The 21,546-nt window shown below is 37.7% G+C and overlaps 1 protein-coding gene across 3 annotated transcripts in view; it reads left to right on the forward strand.

The window, feature by feature from the left end:
* The window catches only part of LOC126273465 (E3 SUMO-protein ligase PIAS3), a 231,086-nt gene that overhangs the window by 78,072 nt on the left and 131,468 nt on the right, over positions 1-21,546 (forward strand). For all 3 annotated transcript variants that reach the window (XM_049977025.1, XM_049977027.1, XM_049977026.1), the window contains 2 exons: positions 9,734-9,935; positions 18,975-19,146. In XM_049977025.1, coding sequence (XP_049832982.1) covers positions 9,734-9,935; positions 18,975-19,146 — 374 coding nt within the window. The remainder of the gene's footprint in view (positions 1-9,733; positions 9,936-18,974; positions 19,147-21,546) is intronic.

Raw genomic sequence — 21,546 nt, forward strand, 5'->3', positions numbered from 1 at the left:
ACTGGATTTTTATATTTTCTCCTTTCGTCAATTAAATTCAATACTTCTTCTGTTACCCAAGGATTTCCATTAGCCCTCGTCTTTTTACCTACTAGATCCTCTGTTACCTTCACTACTTCATCTCTCAAAGCTATCTATTCTTCTTCTACTGTATTTCTTTCCCCCATTCCTGTCAATTGTCCCCTTATGCTCTCTCTGAAACTCTGTACCACCTCTGGTTCTGTCAGTTTATCCAGGTCCCATCTCCTTAAATTCCCACCTTTTTGCAGTTTCTTCAGTTTTAATCTATGGTTCGTAACCAGTAGATTGTGTGCAGTCCACATCTGCCCCTGGATATGTCTTAAAATTTAAAACCTGGTTCCTAAATCTCTGTCTTACCATTATATAATCTATCTGAAACCTGTCAGTATCTCCAGGCCATGGTAATCTCAAAAACTAACATCATAACTGTGCCTCATGACGGTTGTGTGTGTGTGTGTGTGTGTGTGTGTGTGTGTGTGTGTGTAGATGCAATATTTCCGCTTTTACATCAATTGGGCGTCACTGTTTTGATTTGGCTACTCTATTAGCAAGCTATGGTATAAGGTATGGGTATTTCGGTGTGTATAAGGACTGTTGTTCTGTGGTTGAGTGTGTGCCTACACATTAATTTGGTAGACAGATCAGAGAATTTAAAAAGGGAAATGGATAGGTTGAAATTAAATACAGTCGGGATTAGAGAAGTGAAATGGTAGCAAGAAAAGAACTTGCAGTCAGATCAGTATAGAATTACCACATGAAATCAAATAGGGGTAATGCAGGAGTAGTTTAATAATGAATGAAATGAATAAGAAAATAGGAATGCAGGGAATCAACTATGAACAGCACAGTGGATGCTCTAGCCTATAGAAGCAGAGAGAGAGAGAGAGAGAGAGAGAGAGAGAGAGAGAGAACAAAGCAAGCAAAACATAAAAATGTATGCTCCTATTTGCTCCAGATGATGAAGAGATTGGAAGACTGTATGATGAGATAAAATTAATTATTCAGTTATTTAAGGTAGACAATAATTTGTGACTGAGAGCTAGAATTTGTTGGTAGAAAAGGAATGAGAGAGAAAAACATTTGGGAGAACATGGACTGGGGAAAAGGAATGAAAGGGGAAACTGCCTGGTAGAGTTCTACACTGAGAATAATTTAATCATTACTGTGATGCGAAAGGAATTAATTAGTAAATGAGGTACTTAAAGCAGGAGATGAGTTTTGCTGTTTGGGCAACAAAATAACTGAAGATGGCTGATAGGATATAAAATGTAGACTTACAATGTCAAGAAAATCATTTCCGTAGAAGAGAAATTTGTTAACATCAAATATAGATTCAAGTGTCACGGAGTCTTTTTCTGAAGGTACTTGTCTGGAGTCTAGCCATGTATGGAAGTGAAACTGGCCGATAAACGTCCACAGAAGAAGAGAATAGAAGAGTTTAAACTGTGGTGCTACAGAAGAATATTGAAGATTAGATAACAGCAACAACAACAACAACGCTATTTGAGATAGGGGTAAGGGTTGTAGCGTGACCGCAAATATTATTTAATCTGTACATTGAGAAAGGAGTAAAGCGCACCAAGGTGAAATTTGGAAAGGAAGTTGAAATTAAGTTAGAATAAATAAACTTCACAGTTTGCATATGACATTTTCCGTCAGACCACAAATGAGTTGGAAGAGCAGCTGAACAAAGTTATAAGCTGAATATCAACAAAAGTAAAATGGTGTAATGGAATGTAGTTGAATTACAAGGGGCACTCAATAAGTAATGCAACACTTTTTCTGGTTGGAATAATGTGGAATTTTGTGAGGCATCATGAAATATTCTTGCTTCAGTCCCTGTAGTTTCATGGAGTTCTGATAAGTGGCACACTTTATGTAGCCTTCAAAGATCTGCAACGGAGATGTGTTCCAAGCAGAGAGCTGTCAACTGAGACCTAGCAGTGAAATAAAGTTTGGTGAGTCATTGGGCGATGCACCTGTTGTTATCGCAACAAGGTCACACAAACCTGTCCGATATCCAGCATGCCAATTGGCCGGGTACAGCTGTGACTCCTGCAATATTAGACTTTGAGTATTTGTCACCACAAAAATCCAAACGAGGCTCTCCTTCTCCATGACAACACAAAGACTCACACAAGTCTGCACACCCAAGAGGAGCTCACAAAACCTCATCGGACTGTTTTTCCTCATCCGCTCTACAGCTCAGATCTCACACCTTCAGACTTGTCATTTCAGAAAAAGAGAGATTCGTTAATATTGAGTATAAATTTTATTAGTAGTAAGTCTATTTTGACAGAATTTGTGTACTATGCATCCTTTTATGTAAATGAAACATGGACAGTAAACACTTTTATATAAGAAGAGAATAGAAGCCTTTGAAATGTGATGTTGCAGAAGAAAGCTGAAAATTACGTTATTAGAGTAAATAATTAATGAGGGGGTACTGAACCAAAATGGGGGGGGGGGGGGGGTGCTTGTAGCACAGTTTGTTTGAAAGAAGGGGCCACTCAACATGATGCTATCTGAGGAATATTAATTTGGTAATGGAAGTAAGTATGGACTGTAAAATTTTTAGAGAAGACCAAAGCTTGAGTGCAATGAGCAGATTGAAATGGATGTACGTTGCAGTAGTTTAGCAGAGATGAGGAGGCTTGTGCAGGATAGGCTAGCATGGAGAAGTGCGTCAAACCAGTCTTCGGACTGAAACCAACTACTGCAATTGAACAGAAGGTAATTAGGTAACTTTATTTTTTCGATGTTGTTATTAAAACATTTGGCTTTACATTGTATTCTTCAGTATACTAACATTGGTTGAATCAGTGTGTTGTTTCTCAAGGATATTTGTTCAGGTTTTCTTGAAATTGTCAAAGTCTGAGAAACCTAAACAAAACTCATTGATGTTCTGTAATTTCATTAATGACTCACAGATGGACCATTTGTTCTATGTACACCTTTACATGAGTAAAGCACCATTTTTGATATGGTTCATGTGTTTTTTAGTAAATATCTACTACATTATACTGGTAGACTATGTATAAAAAATGTTTTCTTTCTTGCAAAGTAGAATAAGTAAGGCATTTGTGTCATCTTTTGCAAACATTCTATAAGTATTTCTTGAATTTTCTTTCATAATTTCCTTTGAACCACCATACACAGATGCCTTTTCTTTGTTCGTTGAACGACTTTAAACACAACAGTGGCATTACTCCTGGAATGTAATTTTCATTATTAACTATTTGTGTTTCCGATTCATCTCTCGAATTAGGGAAACTTTGAAATAGTCTCAGTTGTTTATGATTTTCTGTTAAAAGATACAGTGGTATCTGCTATCTTAACTCACGAAATGTAGTACCTATCGAAAATAAGATTTTGTTTAAGGTTTTTCCAAAATGTTAATGTTTTCATCATTTCTAATTGCTCTCAAAGGCATGTCCGACTTTCTTTATTTTATTCAACACATTCTGTCACGTTTCTATTATCATTGACATGTAACATCTTTTTGGGATTTCTTCATACTGGTGATACCTTTTGCTATTTTCTAAATACTGTTGCTGAGTAATGGTGCATGGGTCCATGCCCTAATATAAAACATCATATGTAACATTAGCTGAAAAATCTATGTAGGTTCAATTTAAGTAAACACTTAAGTGCTTGAACTAAATACAATTCACTAGTGAAATTGGACATAGTTATTAGTGAGATAAGTAGATGAAGTGAATGACGGGAAATGCAAAACCACTGTTCACCAGTAGAATTCCAAATTTATTTGTTTGGGAACAGTAGCTGACAGTTTTGGTTTAGGTCTTTCTTTAACATTTATCGATATGAGGGATGTTTAATGTCTGGAAGAGTGGTAAACTGAAACAGACTAGGAAGAAAGTTGTTCATTTGGTGGCGTATTCTCCATTTTTGGGAATTACACAACCGGGGAACAAATTGAGGGTAGTAACATGTTACTGAAAAAATCATCTGATGAAGCTGCAGACTGTTGAGAAAGCCATCTCTCAGCAGCAAATATGAGTTGTAATGGTATTGACTACTAGCGAAACTCTTTGCAGTGCACATGGCAGTGTTCAGACTGTTAGGGTTGCATACTTTAAGAAGCCACTAAGTGCAGTCGTGGGAGATGTTTGTGTGTTACAATATGCCTTTGCTGCCAAAGGTATAACTTGGCGGCAGGCATTCCCTCTGTAACTTCAACACTCTGTAGCATCATTTGATGACGAGTTTGGACCTGGTTTCCTATCCTCATTTGTTCTTCAGGACACACAATTCATCAAAGTGTGTATAGTCTTTCCATGTCAAATCTACAAAGGTGCCAGCCCCACCATCTGATTTTCATCAAATTTGGGGTGTTAATTGAACTTGAAGAGTGAATGAAAAATGCCAAATTAAAAAATTGTAGCAGATGTACAACAGAGTTCTGAAAATGTTAAGAAATTTTGACACACACTGCAGAAAAAAAAGGCTGTAACTTCTGTGCAACAGGTAATTTTGGAAAGATCTGGAAACAAACTTTTGAATGATATTTATCACAACCATGTTCAATGTACACAGCTAAGGTCAGGCACCTTGTTCTATGACCTTGAATATCTCAAAGCATGTCCACCTCAGAACTGACAGAAAAATTGTGTTCATCTTTTACTGTATTGTATAGTTAACATGAAGAAGTGAAGTTGGGACAACATATTAATTGTACAGCCATGCGATACAGTAAAACAATGCAAATTGTATGCAGTGCGCGATAAAATGGCACAAAGTTAGAAAGGTGGCTGTGCACAATGAGGTAGCAATGAGAACAGTCCTGTAGCAAGCATTTGCAATAAGCTGTTTAACAGACCTCTGACTTTCGGTGATTCGAAGCATGTGATAACGATCCAGCCAAATACATGTGAAAGGCACGGAAAGAGCTTCACAGACATTATGACAAGCACATTGTCAGGACTTACTATCTGTCAGGGATAGGTAACATGATATAAAATGTGCTTCCTTTATTGAAAGGACATATGTTCAGCCTGATGGTGTTCTAAGGTCAACTGTTGCAATAACATCACCGTGTCCACAGTAAAGACGTTGGTTTTCTGGGGAAATAGAAATAAAGATGAATGCCCACGAGGATATGAGAAGCTAATTGTAACCCTACTGGTATCTTCATTATCATTCAAAATGCATTCAGGCCACCAGTGACGTTCATCTACATATACAACAAACCATTTGACATCACCGAGACATGAGTCTTCCTGGATCCATGTTAGATATTCATGTCTGATGAACGTGATGTGGATACTTGCAGTTGTGTGAATTTTGCAAACTACTCTTGACAGAGATTAATTTCCTTGGAACACCATTCAAACAACTGTTTGGCTTTCATTATCTGAGCACTGCAGTTGCAGTGGGAACTGGCACAGGTAGCAAGTCTCTTGATGGTGTTGTTGGTACTAGTGATACCATCACATGGTTCTTTACTATGTGACTTGGTAAAGAAATGCCACAAATCACTGTGATGAAAAAAGATATATTTTATATAGGGCTGCTGCACAGAAAAAAAAGAAATAGAAAAAAAACAACACACACACACACACACAATCTGAGAAGTAATACATATATTTGTATGTTCTATGGAATTGGAATGATATGAAGCTAACCAAACATTGCTGAAAAAGATAAATGCTTACAATAATTGTGTTTAAGGCATTCTTTTATGACATCAAATGAAATGTGATCTATTGCACGTGTTTCTGTGGGTATCTATAATAAACAACAAGTGGATGAATTGTTTCTGTGTGTTGTTCCAGCCATGAACCACATCCTACAGGACAAATGCTTTTTCTACGAAATTGTATCTTACAAAGTGTACATTGTCACTGACCTCCTTTTTCAGAGTTTGTGTAAATTCAGACTGTTAGAGAACTATGAAGAAGTGCAGCATGAGCGTTTTAATTTGTTTGCAGTGTTTTACAAGAAGCCTTCCGCAGAAGACACACACACCTGGAGAGTTGTTCTATCTGTAGATGTCCACAGTTTGTATGTCATACCATCATTTCCATGTTCATCAGAGAACTCTCCTAGGTATACCATGAAAGAATGGGTACCGGAACAGTTCTCAAATGATGACAAACAACTGTTTGGTTGTTCAGGACAGTGTTCGTACATGTTAAGTTAACTGTTGGCATCAAGCGTCGATGCTAAAAGCTGCAAACTTCCAACACGAGCTGCACATTTTGGTGACCCCCCTCTCCCTCTCTCTCTCTCTCTCTCTCTCTCTCTCTCTCTCTCTCTCTCTCTCTCTCTCTCTCTCTACCTACCTACCTACCTACCTACCTACCTACCTACCTGCCTAGATGTACTGTTTGCAGTATGTTCATCTTTAAATGCTTGATGCAGCTCTGTGTCTCTTATCTTCTCTGTTGTTGAATTCAGGCACAGTTCGCAAAATGTTCACTTATGACACATCTAGGTCTCATGTTAGGAATTGCTGTGATACCATGTTCTTTGACAAATTGTATCATCTTTCTCACTAAATACTTCGAAGTTCCAAATTCATTTTCAAACCTTTAACTGCTCTAACTTTTCAGAAGAGAGGTCAGCATTGGATCCCCTCACCGCTTGTCGTACTAGTACTGAATTGCTCTTGCAACTGAATTATACTTTCACATTACATATTTGTTTCATCCTCTGTATTTTCTCCCACACTGGGTATATATCTACTTTGGAATAGCTCAGGCACATTCTCAAACATTTTCTGCATATATGTTTTATATTTCTGTCTCTTATTTGTGACTAGGGACACACCAAGAGATACCAGATTGTCATTTAATGCAAGTAAACCAATATTTTGATCTGCAGCTGGATCTAAAGAGTTATGTAGTTTCTTGATTCCTATCTGTTCCATTATAGTTGCTTCAGCCACAGGCTTTTGTTTCTGTGTTAATGATTTCCTACATCTACCACATATTTTGTGATCTGTCACTTTGTCAACCACTCACAATTGCGCTTTACGTAAACTTTTCTACCCCAAATGGATTAGAGCAGCATGTGATCCTCTCAAAGTACATATTTGTGGTAAATTTGTACAGTCACAACACACAGCACATTTTTCAATGGCTTCCTCTCTACATGCAGCACCCCTGCTGTCATCCAAGCTTTTAGACATTTCTCTGGACTTACCATGTTCTTGATGTAGAGAAGAATGCTTGCTATTGGCCTGTCCACATTGCTACTTTACTATGGCATTGTTGTCACACCACCTATTTAACAGTTAACATGTTTTTAGTACTTTATGCCTTTTTGTTGCACAGTATATACAATTTGTACTGCTTTATTGTGTCACATAGCTGTAGGCGTAAATGTTTCCCTAATCCAAATGTCATCTGAACTTGATTTTTTTGGTCCCCTTCACTATGTTATGCAGCATAACATGAAGAAGGAATAACATTTTTTTCATTAATTTCAAAGGTGGCATTTTTTGAGATCTTAAAGGTCACCAACCTTAATTGTGTACACAATTTGTTTATGGTCATGTTGCACACCATATGAAAGGTTATTCCCAGTTCTATCTGTTTTCGAATAGAAGTTACATCCATTTTTATGTGCAGTGTGTGTCTTTAATTTTCTGCACGTTTCCAGAACTTGTGGCAACTGTCACTTTTGTCAGACTTCTGCAGCAACTCTTAAATTTGGCATTTTTCATTCTATTGTCGGGAGAATGAATGCACTAAATTTGACAAAAATTGGAGATGGTTGGATTTGAAATTTTTGTGTCCCATGTTATTGTGAATTAATGTTTGCAGTAATGAACAGATGTGTACATTATTTATCTGCATGCCTGTGTCCGATGTTTATTCATTCATTCTTCTTGGCGTATTTAGTGTTTTGAGTTCAACAGAAAATATTTTAAAATTGGTAACCAGTGAAACCCCTCTTTTACATTTTTGTGCGGTTCCTTCTTTAAAAAATGCGAAATTGAGGAAAATGTTAAAAAAAATATGTGCAAAAAAAAGTAACTGGAAGATATGATCAACAATCACAGTCATCTGCAAACTTTGTATAAAATCTGTTTAAGTGAAGGAAATTAAATGTACAATACAATGGTTATACAATAATTTGTGGTAAAGAATGTCATGGGTTCTTTAAAAAAAAAAAATGCAGATGTGTAACGGCAAGAAAAACTCGTCAAAAAATTGATCGGTGTCTACGACTAGAAATTATATGCTCAAAAGACACATTTTTGAGAGATCATCCTTTTTGCTCATCCACAGCAACTGAGTGGTGAAACAAAAAGCATAAATGTGGGCATCTGCTTAATGACATACTTTGTCACTGTTGCTGTTATTGTTTAATGCTTTTCTTATGAGCCACACTTAATATCCTCACCACCATTAAAGTGTTATTTTAGTCTTGATGAGAGAAACACAGACATGAAAAAATGAGTTTTACTTCCCCAGTTGACATTACAAACTTACTAGAAGTCAGCTCAGTTAATTTCTGTATACTGTGTAAAATGTAAATTTGAAAGATAGACAAAAGTCTTTCTAATGTGATATTGCAAAACCCTTGTTCTGTTTTCATGTGACACCTCTGTTATAGCACATAATCTGCACAAAAAGTCTATTATCAGCTCTTCACAAAATGCTTTCACCCCTACCTGCACCCCCTTCGCTGGAGGGCTGCTTCCCCACACGTCTAATAGGTGAGCTCAATTTACATCTGTTATTGTAGTGTGGTGGCTGCGCTGGCAATTGGATGGCTTAACAAGTCGCCAGCCAGTAAGTAAGAGTTAACTAGCCGGAAATGGGCAATGTTTCCTCAATTATGACCAAGCATATTCTTCAAGACTCAATGTTTGAATTTAAAAGATTGACAATTTGTATCATTACTGAATGCAGTACATTGGAAATACGTGAAAAAAGATGAGACTGATTTATAAATGGCACAACAAAAGGTGATGGCTTTACCCCTTTGTCACATATTGGCTTGGTACGGAACTCTTCGCATCGACTGTCTGTCTGTCTGTCTGTCTGTCTGTCTATTACCGCTGCAACCTAGCAGTAGCTGTATCATAACTGCGCAGTGAAGCTAAGTGTTGCAAGTTGTGTTGGTGACAGGGATTGTGGATTATGTCAGTATTTCTTTTCTCACGTCTCCCCTCTCCACAACGGCCTGAAATATTCCCTTAATTCTGCCACCACTCGTGATGCGAATCACCTGTCTTTTAAGTCAATTATAACATTTTCAGTCACATCAAACGTCAATGGGAACCAAACGGGACAAAGTCAAGCGAGATGCCAAGTAAGAACGAAGAGTCTAGGTTAACCTTACTAGGAAGAAATGTAAAATCGGGGAATTTTTAGCATTGACCATGTGGGTCTTTTTGTGGGGGCTACAAATCAATGATGTAAAATTGTGAAAAACAAAATCAGAGAATATAAAATTGAAATTCCACAGTATTTGTGACTTAAGCGAGCAGGCCTTGTTCTTATACTCAGGGGCAAAATGCTATGTTTTAATATCTCCATAAACAGGAAGCAGAAATTTATTTTTCTTTGTGGATTGTTGTGTAATAAGTGCTCCACTTCCACATTTGGCTAGTGTTATTACTTAATACTTTATGATGTAGTAACTGTGTAACTTGTGTATTAAAGTAAGTTGTTGGAAAAGCTACACTGATAGAGCCATATAAAAGAGAGTAACATAAATTATGTTATTTCAGACAGAGTCATGCTAGTGCTGCAGCTTTAGCTTTACAACAACCATCACCAGCACCAGGGAAAGACCTTCCAAGTGTCCATAGTACTAACATGCAGCAGCAACCACAACAGCAGCAACAGCAGCCTCAGCAGCAGCAACAACGCAGTAATGTCTATCAGCCATCAGGTTACATCGTCCAAGCACCAGACAGGCCACTACCACCGGTAAATAAATCTTGAGGCAAATTGTATTGTTTTGAAACATGTTTAATCCATGACCGTGAAAAATAGCATTTATTATATTAAACTAAAACTGGTTTTGAGAATAATTTCCTGTAAGGTTATGTATTAGTCATTTGTTGTACGTAAATGATGTCATGAGCTGGGAATACTGAATGTTTGAATGTTCTGAAAGTAGCTTAAAACATTAGCATATTATCGAATAGGTCACCATGTTTTACTCGGGGTTGGTCACTCGATCTAGAAACTGGGAAATATCAGGGAATAGTAAATTGTAGTAAAAATTAGGGATGTTTTCACATAGTTCTGGAATTTTAATGTTTAGCTTTAAAAATCATGTACTTTTGTAATGTCATAAAAATCTGACATAAAAGATGTTAAATGTTTGAACTGCACTACTAGTGACAAGTGTTAGAAACAGAGTTTGCAGTCCACTGCTCATAAGACAGGTTTTGCTGACTGGTGGAAGAAAATATTCTGTACATGTGAGCCTCCCACCAGGTGACATCATATGAATCAAAACATTTGCCCCATAGAATGGCATCTGTTACTTTTTGAACTAGATGACATCTTAAAATGTACAGTTTCCTACATGGTGAAACCTATCATAGTGAGCCAGGCTTCATTATTTTATGTCGCCATTTTCTTTTCTGTGTATGTTGAAAGGTAAGTTTTGATATATTTTTTAAACATATTAGCACCTCATTTATTTTTAATAAACATTTATTTTTGATTTTTGAAAACTTTATTATGACTACCAATTTATGGAAATATGAGGAAGTTTTGTTCACTTAGGTCCTAAATGTGAAATTTTGCATCATCCTCATTTGGGGACACTGAACAGTTGACAGTTAGTTTATCCATACACTGATTACTAGAAAAACGACAAGGGATGAGGAAATTGGCAACAATACCTTCATAACAACATTTCAAAATTATTATTTACTTTACAGCAACTCACATTTACAAAAGTTTTAATACAAAAACTTTCTAAAACAATCATTTGTCAAGATCTAAGTGATATGTGGGGATGCATTCCATACAGAGTGTAGCATTACACTTCCCACGTTATGTTCTGGGCCTTCCTTTACAGTTCTCAAACTGGTACCTTCTTTGTTTTTTATGCTTCTGAATGACATGCAGTATCTGCTCATATTGTATTTCTGGTACTTTAGCCCTGGAAGATGAAACAAGTTTTGTTGGACTTCGTTTAACTGCCCTCATTTAAACACCTTTCTTTAGGCATGTTTAGGCAATCTGTCTTCTGAATCCCAAAGAGAAGCTCCTTCATTGCACCTCTTGAAAGCTAGGTACACATTTACAACAGTCTCATACCTACCATCCTTGTACTGCAATTGTATGTTTCTGTGTTAGCCAGTTGTGAAGATTGATGCCTCCATTAAATTCTTGCATGCATTGGTGAAACACTGAGCCTTTCTTTCTGGGATGTATTCCAAATTGGACTTTGACAGTAGGGAGCAGTATCAAAATTAGTTGCTAGAGCAACACACTTGTCATCATTCAGTTTTGTGGCCAAGATTTCCTTCTCTGTCAAATCTGAACTCAAAATATCCCCTCCCTTTGTCTTTCATTACATTATCTGGTACACGGGACACTTCCTTTTTGCTTTCTCATATGGTTCCACTTGCACAGAATCCTAGTTCCTACAGTCGGATGAGCAGTCATGAGTAGTAAAGTAATTGTCAAAAAAATACTTTGTAATTGTTTGGCTCACCAGTAATGGATGACATTTTCAAAACTACTTTTTGACCCAGTGATCAATCCTCATTTTTATCCTTGTGTCCTTCCCATAGTACAGTAAAAAGTTTTAACAGTAGCCATAATTACTTTGAAAGGTCCGTAGTCTGCATCCAATACACCCAAAGTCTTACAAACTGCTTTATTGGGCAATGTCCACAGTACCCCATGATGATTCCATCAACTGCTAGATTTTCCTGAAGACATCCCATCCTCGATAATTTTACACTTGGGCCTCTGCTAATGGTTTTATTTTGAAACCTTTGAAACTTTTGTTTTCATTGGTCTTTTTATTATGTGATGCAGACTTAAGTTCAAGATATGTAAAGACACATTACATCTTTCACAATTTGAACACCAAGAGCATTATCCTCAGACCAATAATCTGTTTCCATCTAACTACTTCTTTAAGGAATCTTTTTAATAAACACGAGGACTGTCTTCGTTGTCCCATTCATGTAAAATTTTATTTGTGCCTGCAATATTGCATACATAGGTATTCCCTAACAAGTCATCTTCAGTATTTTCTTCTGTCTGCTCATCAACTTCCGGAGGTAGACCTACCTTATCTGTATGTATTTCTTCATGAAATATGTTTTCTGCTACCTCTTCAGCAGTTTTAAACATTTGGTGAGTCATGGCAAAGAAATCTGAAGAACCTAAAAAACATAACATTTACTGTGGAAGTGCCCAGTGTCCTCAAATGAGGATGGCAAGAATGAAAAACTACTGTCCTCAGTCAAGTACAATGGGCTCTTATGGGTTAATAACTTGGCAGTAATATTTATTTCCTCTTGGTTAACCAAGGTCACAGTACAAATTTTATTAATGCACAGTAGACAAGTTCAGTAATTTTAATGTTTAGATGCCTAAGATTAATCACATTTTTTCATAATTAATTATGCAAATGATAAGAACACATATTTCACAGATGAGTGCTGTTATCAGGTGTACTTTCAACCCATTGTGGTTACTAAGTGAAGAATATTTAGTGTTGTTAGAGGAAATGATAAAGACAAGTATTCTGCCTACAGTAAGCTAAGGAAAAGACCATTTAGCTTGAGTAATATGGTAGCGATGCATTAACAAATCATGTGAAAGGGAAGACATGTAAATTGACTATTTAACTTTCAAAGAAATGTTTACCTGTTTCCTGTTGTGTCACAAAGATGATGGTTTTGTCAGAGAGTCCGTACTTCTGGAAAGTGATCACAAAGTACCAAGTAAAATGCAGGCATCTTGTTCATTAGCTGTCACTTCTGCTAAAGAAATTCTCTACAAATGTTTTCATTTTCAGCAGAAGCAACAAAATTGTGTAATGCCAACACAGCAGATATTGTTTCTCTTTTCACAACAGTGTTTCCAGATGGTGAAATTGCATCAAAACTGCAGTTACAGCAATTGTGCATAGTGTTCCTCCATAGTTTGGTGATACCATTTCAGAAACTGTAAAAAACTGGTGACTATGTTATTGCATACTATGATGGACGATTAAACAGAATCGCTCAGAAGCACAAATAGACTTGGTACTCAGATTTTAGGATGCCGAGAAAAACTAGGTCTCTGAGATTTTTAACATCTGTGTGGCTTTTTTTTTATTATTTTTTTTATTAGGGCACACAACCATGCAAGACCTTTTAAATGGGGGAAAAAAGATTTGAGTGAAGAAAACACAAACTAAGTTACACATGTATCAAGGGATGGCCCACATGTCATCTTTTTGAAGGTATGGTGAAAGTTAACAAGCGAGTTACAAGAATCAAAGGCTACCATGTGTATTACACACACACACACACACACACACACACACACACACACACACACTACATAATGCCTTTACAGCAAGCATTAAAAACACTGGTTGGAATGTAGTAGAGCTTTTATGAGTGTTATATTATGTATCCAAGGATGTGCCAGCAAAGGAACTAATTATATTAACTCAAAAGGTTCCAGTACATTCAGTACTTTTGCTCAGATATGTAAATGTAAACACAGCTGAGTGAGCTATTTCTATCTCATTGACTTTATCAGTATTTGTAACAGATGTTGATCAGAGTCACAGTGTCAGAGACCAGTCCCAGTTCTGCAGTAGTTTCAGGTCACATCCTTTTGGCTTGAAAGTGGTATTTTTTATATCTATTGCTTCATACTTTTTTAGAGAAAGATAATTTCATTCCTTCAATCTGGTTTTGCACCCCCCCAAAAAAAAGTGAAAGGCATCACTGATTTACATGTGTTGCAGTTCTGAAAGAACTGTTCAATCTGTATGAAGGTTCTGTTACAGAAGTTAATGGGGAGTCGCCAGTAAAATTTGCTTTGACGAAGGCAATTGCATGCAATTGCATATTTAGATCCAAGTACGATGGCATTCAAATCAGCAGAAACAACCACTGATTTACACTTATACCATCAGCCTCTGGTTGAGAAAGATGTCTTTCCAGAAAGTAGGCTGTTAGTGCTAAGCATTAATTTAAGGAGTTTAATTCACTACCAAGAATAAAACGAGAATGTTAATGTACAAACAAAAGAAAAGTAGACTGGATCATCACTGGACCAAACTTGTAAGCTCATTGGGGAAGAGGAATTTCCTGATCTAAGGTCTGTGGTAACATTTATTTCCTTACTTTCTCATGGGAATGCATCATTTGAACGGGGGCTTTCTTTGAATTCAGTTGGAATTATGGAACATCAAAAAGAAAAAATACTGATACCTCAACAGCAGGGTTTTTATGTTGTTATTCCTTCTGGAGAGTAGAAAATGTTGAAATAATGAAATGGTTGATACATAACAGTGAAAAATGATCATTCTCATTATGTGCTGTCACAGCTGATGAAATTAATCTTCTTACAAATAAAAAATAAAAATTATTAGCAGATACTGATAGAAGGTACTTGTTGTAGATAAAACGCAAGATCGTAAAAAGTAGTGCTACTTGAAACTTTCTTCCTTATAGTTTTATACGTGTGAGACAACTTTTAGGTAATTTTAAAATAGTTTTCAAGTTTTTCTTTAAACTAACATGTGGAGAACACTATATACACATGATGGCTTCATTTGTGTCAATATACCTAGTATATTGTTCCATTGAATATTCATCTGTGTAAAACTGATGTATAAGGAACTACACCTTCCTCATCATTAATGGGAGATTAAATTGATTACATACCATTTCACAAGAAATCATCCAAAAAGTGTATGAATTTTGCATTTACATTAAACTGTAAGTATTTTACCAATATTTTTTATTCAAGTCGTAGGTCACTAGTTAAACTTAAAATTTGTGTGTATATCTTTACCTGACTGTTTCTACACAGCTAAATGTGTTTTTTTCCATTTTTAACACAATTTTTAAAAGAGCAAACAGCCATTTGACTGTGTATTACTATAAAGGACAATACTAAAAGTTGTTAGACCTTCTTATGCCGTATCTGTTGAGACAGTCCAAAGCATGTAAACAAGACGAACACTTGACGTGTTAGTCCTGTTTACCTGATTTGCACAGCCTTAACAGATAGGGCATAATAATGGTCTAACAACTTCTAGCGTTGTACTTGATAATGATATAAAAGTCAAAATCTGAATAGTACAGAACATAAGTGTAGTAATATACAGTCAACTGGTAGTTTACTCCTTTAAACTGCATTACATGACTCTTACTCAACATCATTTTTCATTGTTCAAATCATTTAATGTAAATTAATTTACAGATTGATTTAAAATGTGTACACTTCATATCTAGAATTCTTCTTGTTCGATATGTTGTGCTTCATCCAATGTATTGCAGTTCACTTTGCCATTTGGTGGTACATTAAAATGTCAATTTGTCAAAGTATGGTAGGTATTTTCAGTTAAGCATTAACATATAAAATCAGCATTTTTTAAAGAAAAAGATCAGTAAAATACTGAATATTTAAAGCCTGCTCAACATTCCATACGGGAAAAATTTAGTAAAATTCTGGAAAACTCCTTAGAAAGACATGGAAATTTAGTCAGCCATTACAGTGTCAACCATGTACTCCTTCTTAGTGTGCTCTAGGTGAGTACCCAGTGTTTCCTGGATATTTATTTATTCCAATTTTCTTTTAGATAAGTAAAAAAGAACTCTCTCTCCCCCCCACTCTCCCCCCCTCTCCCTCTCCCCCTCTCTCCCTCCTCCCCCTCTCTCCCTCCTCCCCCTCCCCCCCCTCTCTCCCTCCTCCCCCCTCCCCCCTCTCCCTCTCTCCAACTTTTTACCTCTTACACCTGCCTCCTCTCCTTACATCTTCTTCCTCTTATCACTCCACGCCCTCTGCCAATTCCACCAACTTCCAAACATCCTCTCCATCTTCATCCAGCGTCCTCACCATCGTCTGCCCTTTCCATCTGCTCACTACCCATCTTCCGCTTCCACATGCCTCCCCTTCCCCCCAATCTTGCTCCAACTCCTCCCCCCACCCTAATGTCAGTCCATCGCCTCCCCCCCCCCCCATGTGGATTAATCCCCACCCCCCCCCCCCTCCTCCCCAGTGTTGGTCCAACTCCACCCCCGCACCAATGTCGATCCATTTCCTTTCCCCCCCGCACCAATGTCGATCCATTTCCTTTCCCCCCCGCACCAATGTCGGTCCATCTCCTTTCCCCCCCCGCACCAATGTCGGTCCATCTCCTTTTCCCCCGCACCAATGGTGGTCCATCTCCCGCCACCGTCGCACCAATGTCGGTGCATCTCCCCCCCCCCCCGCACCAATGTTTGTCCATCTCCTCTGCCCCCACTCCGCGCACAAATGTCGGTCCATCACCTCCCCCCTGCCCCCGGCACCAATGTTGGTCCATCATCTCAGCCCCCCTCCTGCGCCAATGTCTGTCGGTCTGTGTCCTCTTCGCCCCCCGTCCAATGTCCACTCTCTCTGTCATCTTCTCATCCCCCTCCTTTCCCCATCCAACTCCTCCTCTGTCACCCCCAACCCCATGGGAGATAGATGGTTCTTACACTCACGGCACCTTTCCAGACAATGCCTTTTGTATACAAAGTTTCACTGATGTCAGTCTAGTGGTTTCCAGACAATGACGTGTGTGTGTGTGTGTGTGTGTGTGTGTGTGTGTGTGTGTGTGTGTGTGTGTGTGTACACATTTATATATGTATATGATTGTGCGACTTGTAGTTTCTTCTCTATTGTCAGGCTATAGAGAGAAAGAGAGAAGTGATTTTTATATTTCATGTAGTTCAACTACCACTGTCATGCTGAATTCTGTTGTTCACAGGAGCAACATTTTTCAGATGGAAAAGAAAAGCCTGTGATAGCACAACATTTAGAACAATACTGGTGCATATCTACCTTCCTCTCTTTGTAATTTTGGTATTACTTATGGAGTTGAAAATATTGAATTCAGAAGTCAGCAAAACACAAGAATAAATGTATACATTCAGAAAAAAGATTGTGAGGAACACAGAAGTATATACAGATACACAGAACCATTTGACTGAAACATCAGACATGTGGTAAGCCAGGCTCAGGTGCTACACTCATGACTGTTGAAGTACTACAGGTACTAATTAGTTGTGACCTGTTGAATATTTATCAGCCTCCTTTTCTCCCCAAGTTTATATCAGCACTCAAAGAGCTTAGAATATTTATTATTATTATTTACTTTCGTGAGTGATGTTTTTTTATTATTTATTTATTTATTTTTTACTATTTGCGATAGTTTCCAATTCGCCAAAATTTCGTTTCCAGCGACATAGTGTGGCAGCTACACCCAGGTACAAGGATTCTTGAACTTACCAAACGAGAAAGTGTTGCTATGTTGATAGAATAAAAAACACACACACAAATATTCAAGCTTTCGCAACCCATGGTTGCTTCATCAGGAAAGAGGGATATATATATATATATATATATATATATATATATATATATAAAACAGAAAGAAACTTAATCAAAATATCCACGGGTGTACTGCCGGTCTACAGTGTCCAACGGGCACAATATTTCGGCGATCAAACATGTCGCCATCATCAGGTGAACTGACGGACTGAGCTCCTGTGAACGTGCCGGCACGGAGATCCGTACGCTATGGCTGCTCAGGGGGAACTGGGTTCGGTCGCGGCGGCGGCCGATTTAAATACCCTCCGCCCGTGGCGCGCTCCTTCCGCCGTCCGCGCCCCGCGCCACGGTCTCGCGGTGGAACAGATTGCGACGGCGTCTGAGATGACGTCGGTGTGATGGCTCTGTCCGCCGTGGTCGTCACGCCGCGGGCGGAGGGTATTTAAATCAGCCGCCGCCGCGACCGAACCCAGTTCCCCCTGAGCAGCCATAGCGTACGGATCTCCGTGCCGGCACGTTCACAGGAGCTCAGTCCGTCAGTTCACCTGATGATGGCGACATGTTTGATCGCCGAAATATTGTGCCCGTTGGACACTGTAGACCGGCAGTACACCCGTGGATATTTTGATTATCAAATACGCCGGGAGAAACTCAAGAATCACAGAAAGAAACTTACATATGGGAAAAATATAGGAAAAATAAACTTCCACATGGGATATATATATATATATATATATATATATATATATATATATATATATATATATATATATATATATATATATATATATATATATAAAAAACAGAGAGAGATGATATATTTTCAGGTCCCCAGTTATTATAAGTATTTATTATAATATTAAAAATACATATATCTGGTTTCTACTTTGCCTATCTTCAGTGCAGTAATACGGTCTGCATTGGTGTTGAACAGTATATTCCACTTCCTTGAGGAGCACTTTCCTTACAATCTGCGGAACACACATTAGTGTCTCTGTCCCTTTGTAAATATGTATTATGTTTTTATGGCAGTATTTACATTCTTGCTGATTTCCTCACTGTGGCTCCATGGAACAAAAACTATAATCGATATATCCCTTAGTACACTGCCATGAAACTTGGAACTTCAGCAGCATTTGAGCACCCCACAACCAAGTTAGCAGACTATCTGCTGTCTGAGTGAACGGATTTTGCTGAACACCACACTGCTGTCACAATCAGCTGCATTAAAAGGGTCAGCATTGTTACTTTGATATGTTGCCTCAGTGTGATGTTAAGTGTTTTCCTAATTGTAAGTCACATATTGGAAAACCATTTGTTACATCAGTGAGTGAGTGAGTGTGTGTGTGTGTGTGTGTGTGTGTGTGTGTGTGTGTGTGTGTGTGTGTGTGTTTTACAAATTATGTAATCAGATTCCAATGGTCATGTGTCTGATAAATCTTTCTTTCCCTATTTTTGTAGCCAAGAAACAGCATGTATGCCAGTATGTACCACCATAACATGTACCCACCAAAGGCATCACCACCAGCAGCAGCTCCTGCAGCCAGTAATTTTCCAGTTCATCCAGATGTGAGATTAAAAAAGCTCCCATTCTTTGATTTGCTTGGTGAACTGCTGAAACCATCTAGTTTAGGTAATTTTGTGGCATGTAAAGAATAAATAAATAACTTATAAAATGATATGATGAAATACCTTATAACACAATAGCAAATGTGATAGTTATTGTAGTTAAGCTATTAAACCTACATTCTTCATTACACCACACAGTCTGCTCTCAGTACAGAAGCCTGCTGGACGTTTTGTGTATATGGGTGGGGGGGGGGGGGGGGGGGGGAGGAGGTGGAGGAGGGAGGAGCAGCAACTCGCCCATCCCTGTTCAAATGTATGCTGCAGTAATTGTCACTTGTTGTTAAGTGTACGAAGTGGCCTGTGTTTTAGGCAGGTTTCAGATATGAAAATATTCTAACAACCTGATATAGATACAGAAACAGCTAGAAACTGACATCGAGGAAGATCAATTTATGTTCCAGAAAAATGTACGTTCATGCTTGGCAATGCTGACCTCATGACTTATTTTGGAAGATAGATTAAAGAAAGGCAAACCTACAGTTATAGCATTTGTAGAGTTACAGAAAGCTTTTGACAGTGTTGACTGAACTATGCTATTTGAAGTTCTGAAGGTAGTAGGAGTAAAATAAAGGGTGTGAAAGGTTATATTAAGCTTCTGTAGAAACCAGACTACAGTTACAAGGGTTGAAGGATATGAAAAAATAAGTAATAGTTGAGAAAGTAATGGCAGTGTTGTAGCCCATTGCTGATGTTATTCAATCTGTGCATTGAGGAAGTAGTAAAGGAAATCAAAGAAACATTTGGAGAAGGGCTCAAAGTTCAGGGAATAGAAATAAAAACTTCAAGATTTGTCAGTGACAGTAATTCTGCCAGTCAGTAAAGGACTTGGATTAACAGTTGAGCAATATGAATTGTCTCGTGGAAAGAGATAATAATGATGGTAAGCAATGAAAACCTTGTCACTCCAGTTTGTTAAATTTTGCAGCCGAAATAGAAATGGATTCTCATAAAATAATATAAAGTGAAACAGGAAGTTGCTACATTTGTAACTGTATAGTAGAAGCCAAGTTATTGACAGATAAGAGAAATCGTGCACATTCAAATCTCTCTTTGATTATGTGGTTACTAGTAGACAGGATACAAAATACAGACTGTTTATGGCTAAAAATGCATTTATGGAAAAAGGAATTTGTTAATATCAGATAAAAATTTGATAGTTGGTTTATTCAGTGTCAGATCAACAAGTTCTATTAAAGAATGAGATTTTCACTCTGCAGCTTAGTGTGCGCTGATATGAAACTTCCTGGCAGGTTGAAACTGTGTGCCAAACTGAGTTTCGAACTCGGGACCTTTGCCTTTTGCAGGCCAGTGCTCTACCATTTGAGCTACCCAAGCATGACTCACGACCCGTCCTCACAGCTCAGGTTCGCAGAAGAGCTTCTGAGAAGTTTGGTAGGAAGGAGACGAGGTACTGGCAGAATTGAAGCTGTGAGGATGGGTCGTGAGTTGTGCTTGGGTAGCTCAGATGGTATAGCACTTGCCCGCGAAAGGTGAAGGTCCTGAGTCTCGATCAGGTGCACAGTTTTAATCCGTCAGGAAGTTTGAAGTGCTTTTAAATTTATTTGAAATTAAGTATGTGTGTAGTATTCATAAACAGTAACACAAAGCAGTTTTTACGCACTCATCTGATAAAGGATAGTGAGTGATCAAAAATGTAAAAACAATCAAATTTTTAACTTTTGGGAAGACGCTGATTTGCTCACAACTTGGGTTCAAATTAAGATAGAATAATGAATTTGAGCTCATTTGAAAGTTCACTTAAAGGGTGCACACATGATATAAAACTTAATTAACTGCAAACATATAGTCATTTTTAATAAAAACGTCACTAGTGAATTCTGAGAATCTGTATTTTTAAAATTCTCAAAAAACTTTAACAGATACTGTTTTCCTTTATGTATTCTGAAAGCTTCAGCTTTGTGTGAGCACAACTATCAAACTTTAGATTTAAGATAGTGCTGTAAAAACAACTTCAAAAATTGCCTTATAAGTTTTGAATTAAAACATACATGTTGCAAATATTTAAAAAAATCGGTAGAACTGAATACCAGAGATAGACCAAAAATTAGTTCTTGTTACTTACTTAGATGAGTCATATCAGTCTGTTTCATCGTGTTTCTAGCCAGTCGATTTGCTGCATGTCACAATTGCTGCATGGGATGATGTTAATGTTAACCCACTAGCAGTTTGAGTATACGAGGTAGCCTTCCATGATACTTACGGAAAGAATGTATGACTGGGGCATGTGGAAGATGTAGATGGTCCGTGTGGATGTAAAACACTGTGATTTAATCCTTTTCCTAATTTTTTCCAACTATACAGCCAAAAAATTTAATAGTTTATCAAGTAAAATATATTACTTCTCTGATGGAGTAGCAGCTCAGTATAATAATAACTACTTAAT

Source organism: Schistocerca gregaria, chromosome 5, assembly GCF_023897955.1.
Source record: "Schistocerca gregaria isolate iqSchGreg1 chromosome 5, iqSchGreg1.2, whole genome shotgun sequence".
NCBI classification, from domain to species: domain Eukaryota; kingdom Metazoa; phylum Arthropoda; class Insecta; order Orthoptera; family Acrididae; genus Schistocerca; species Schistocerca gregaria.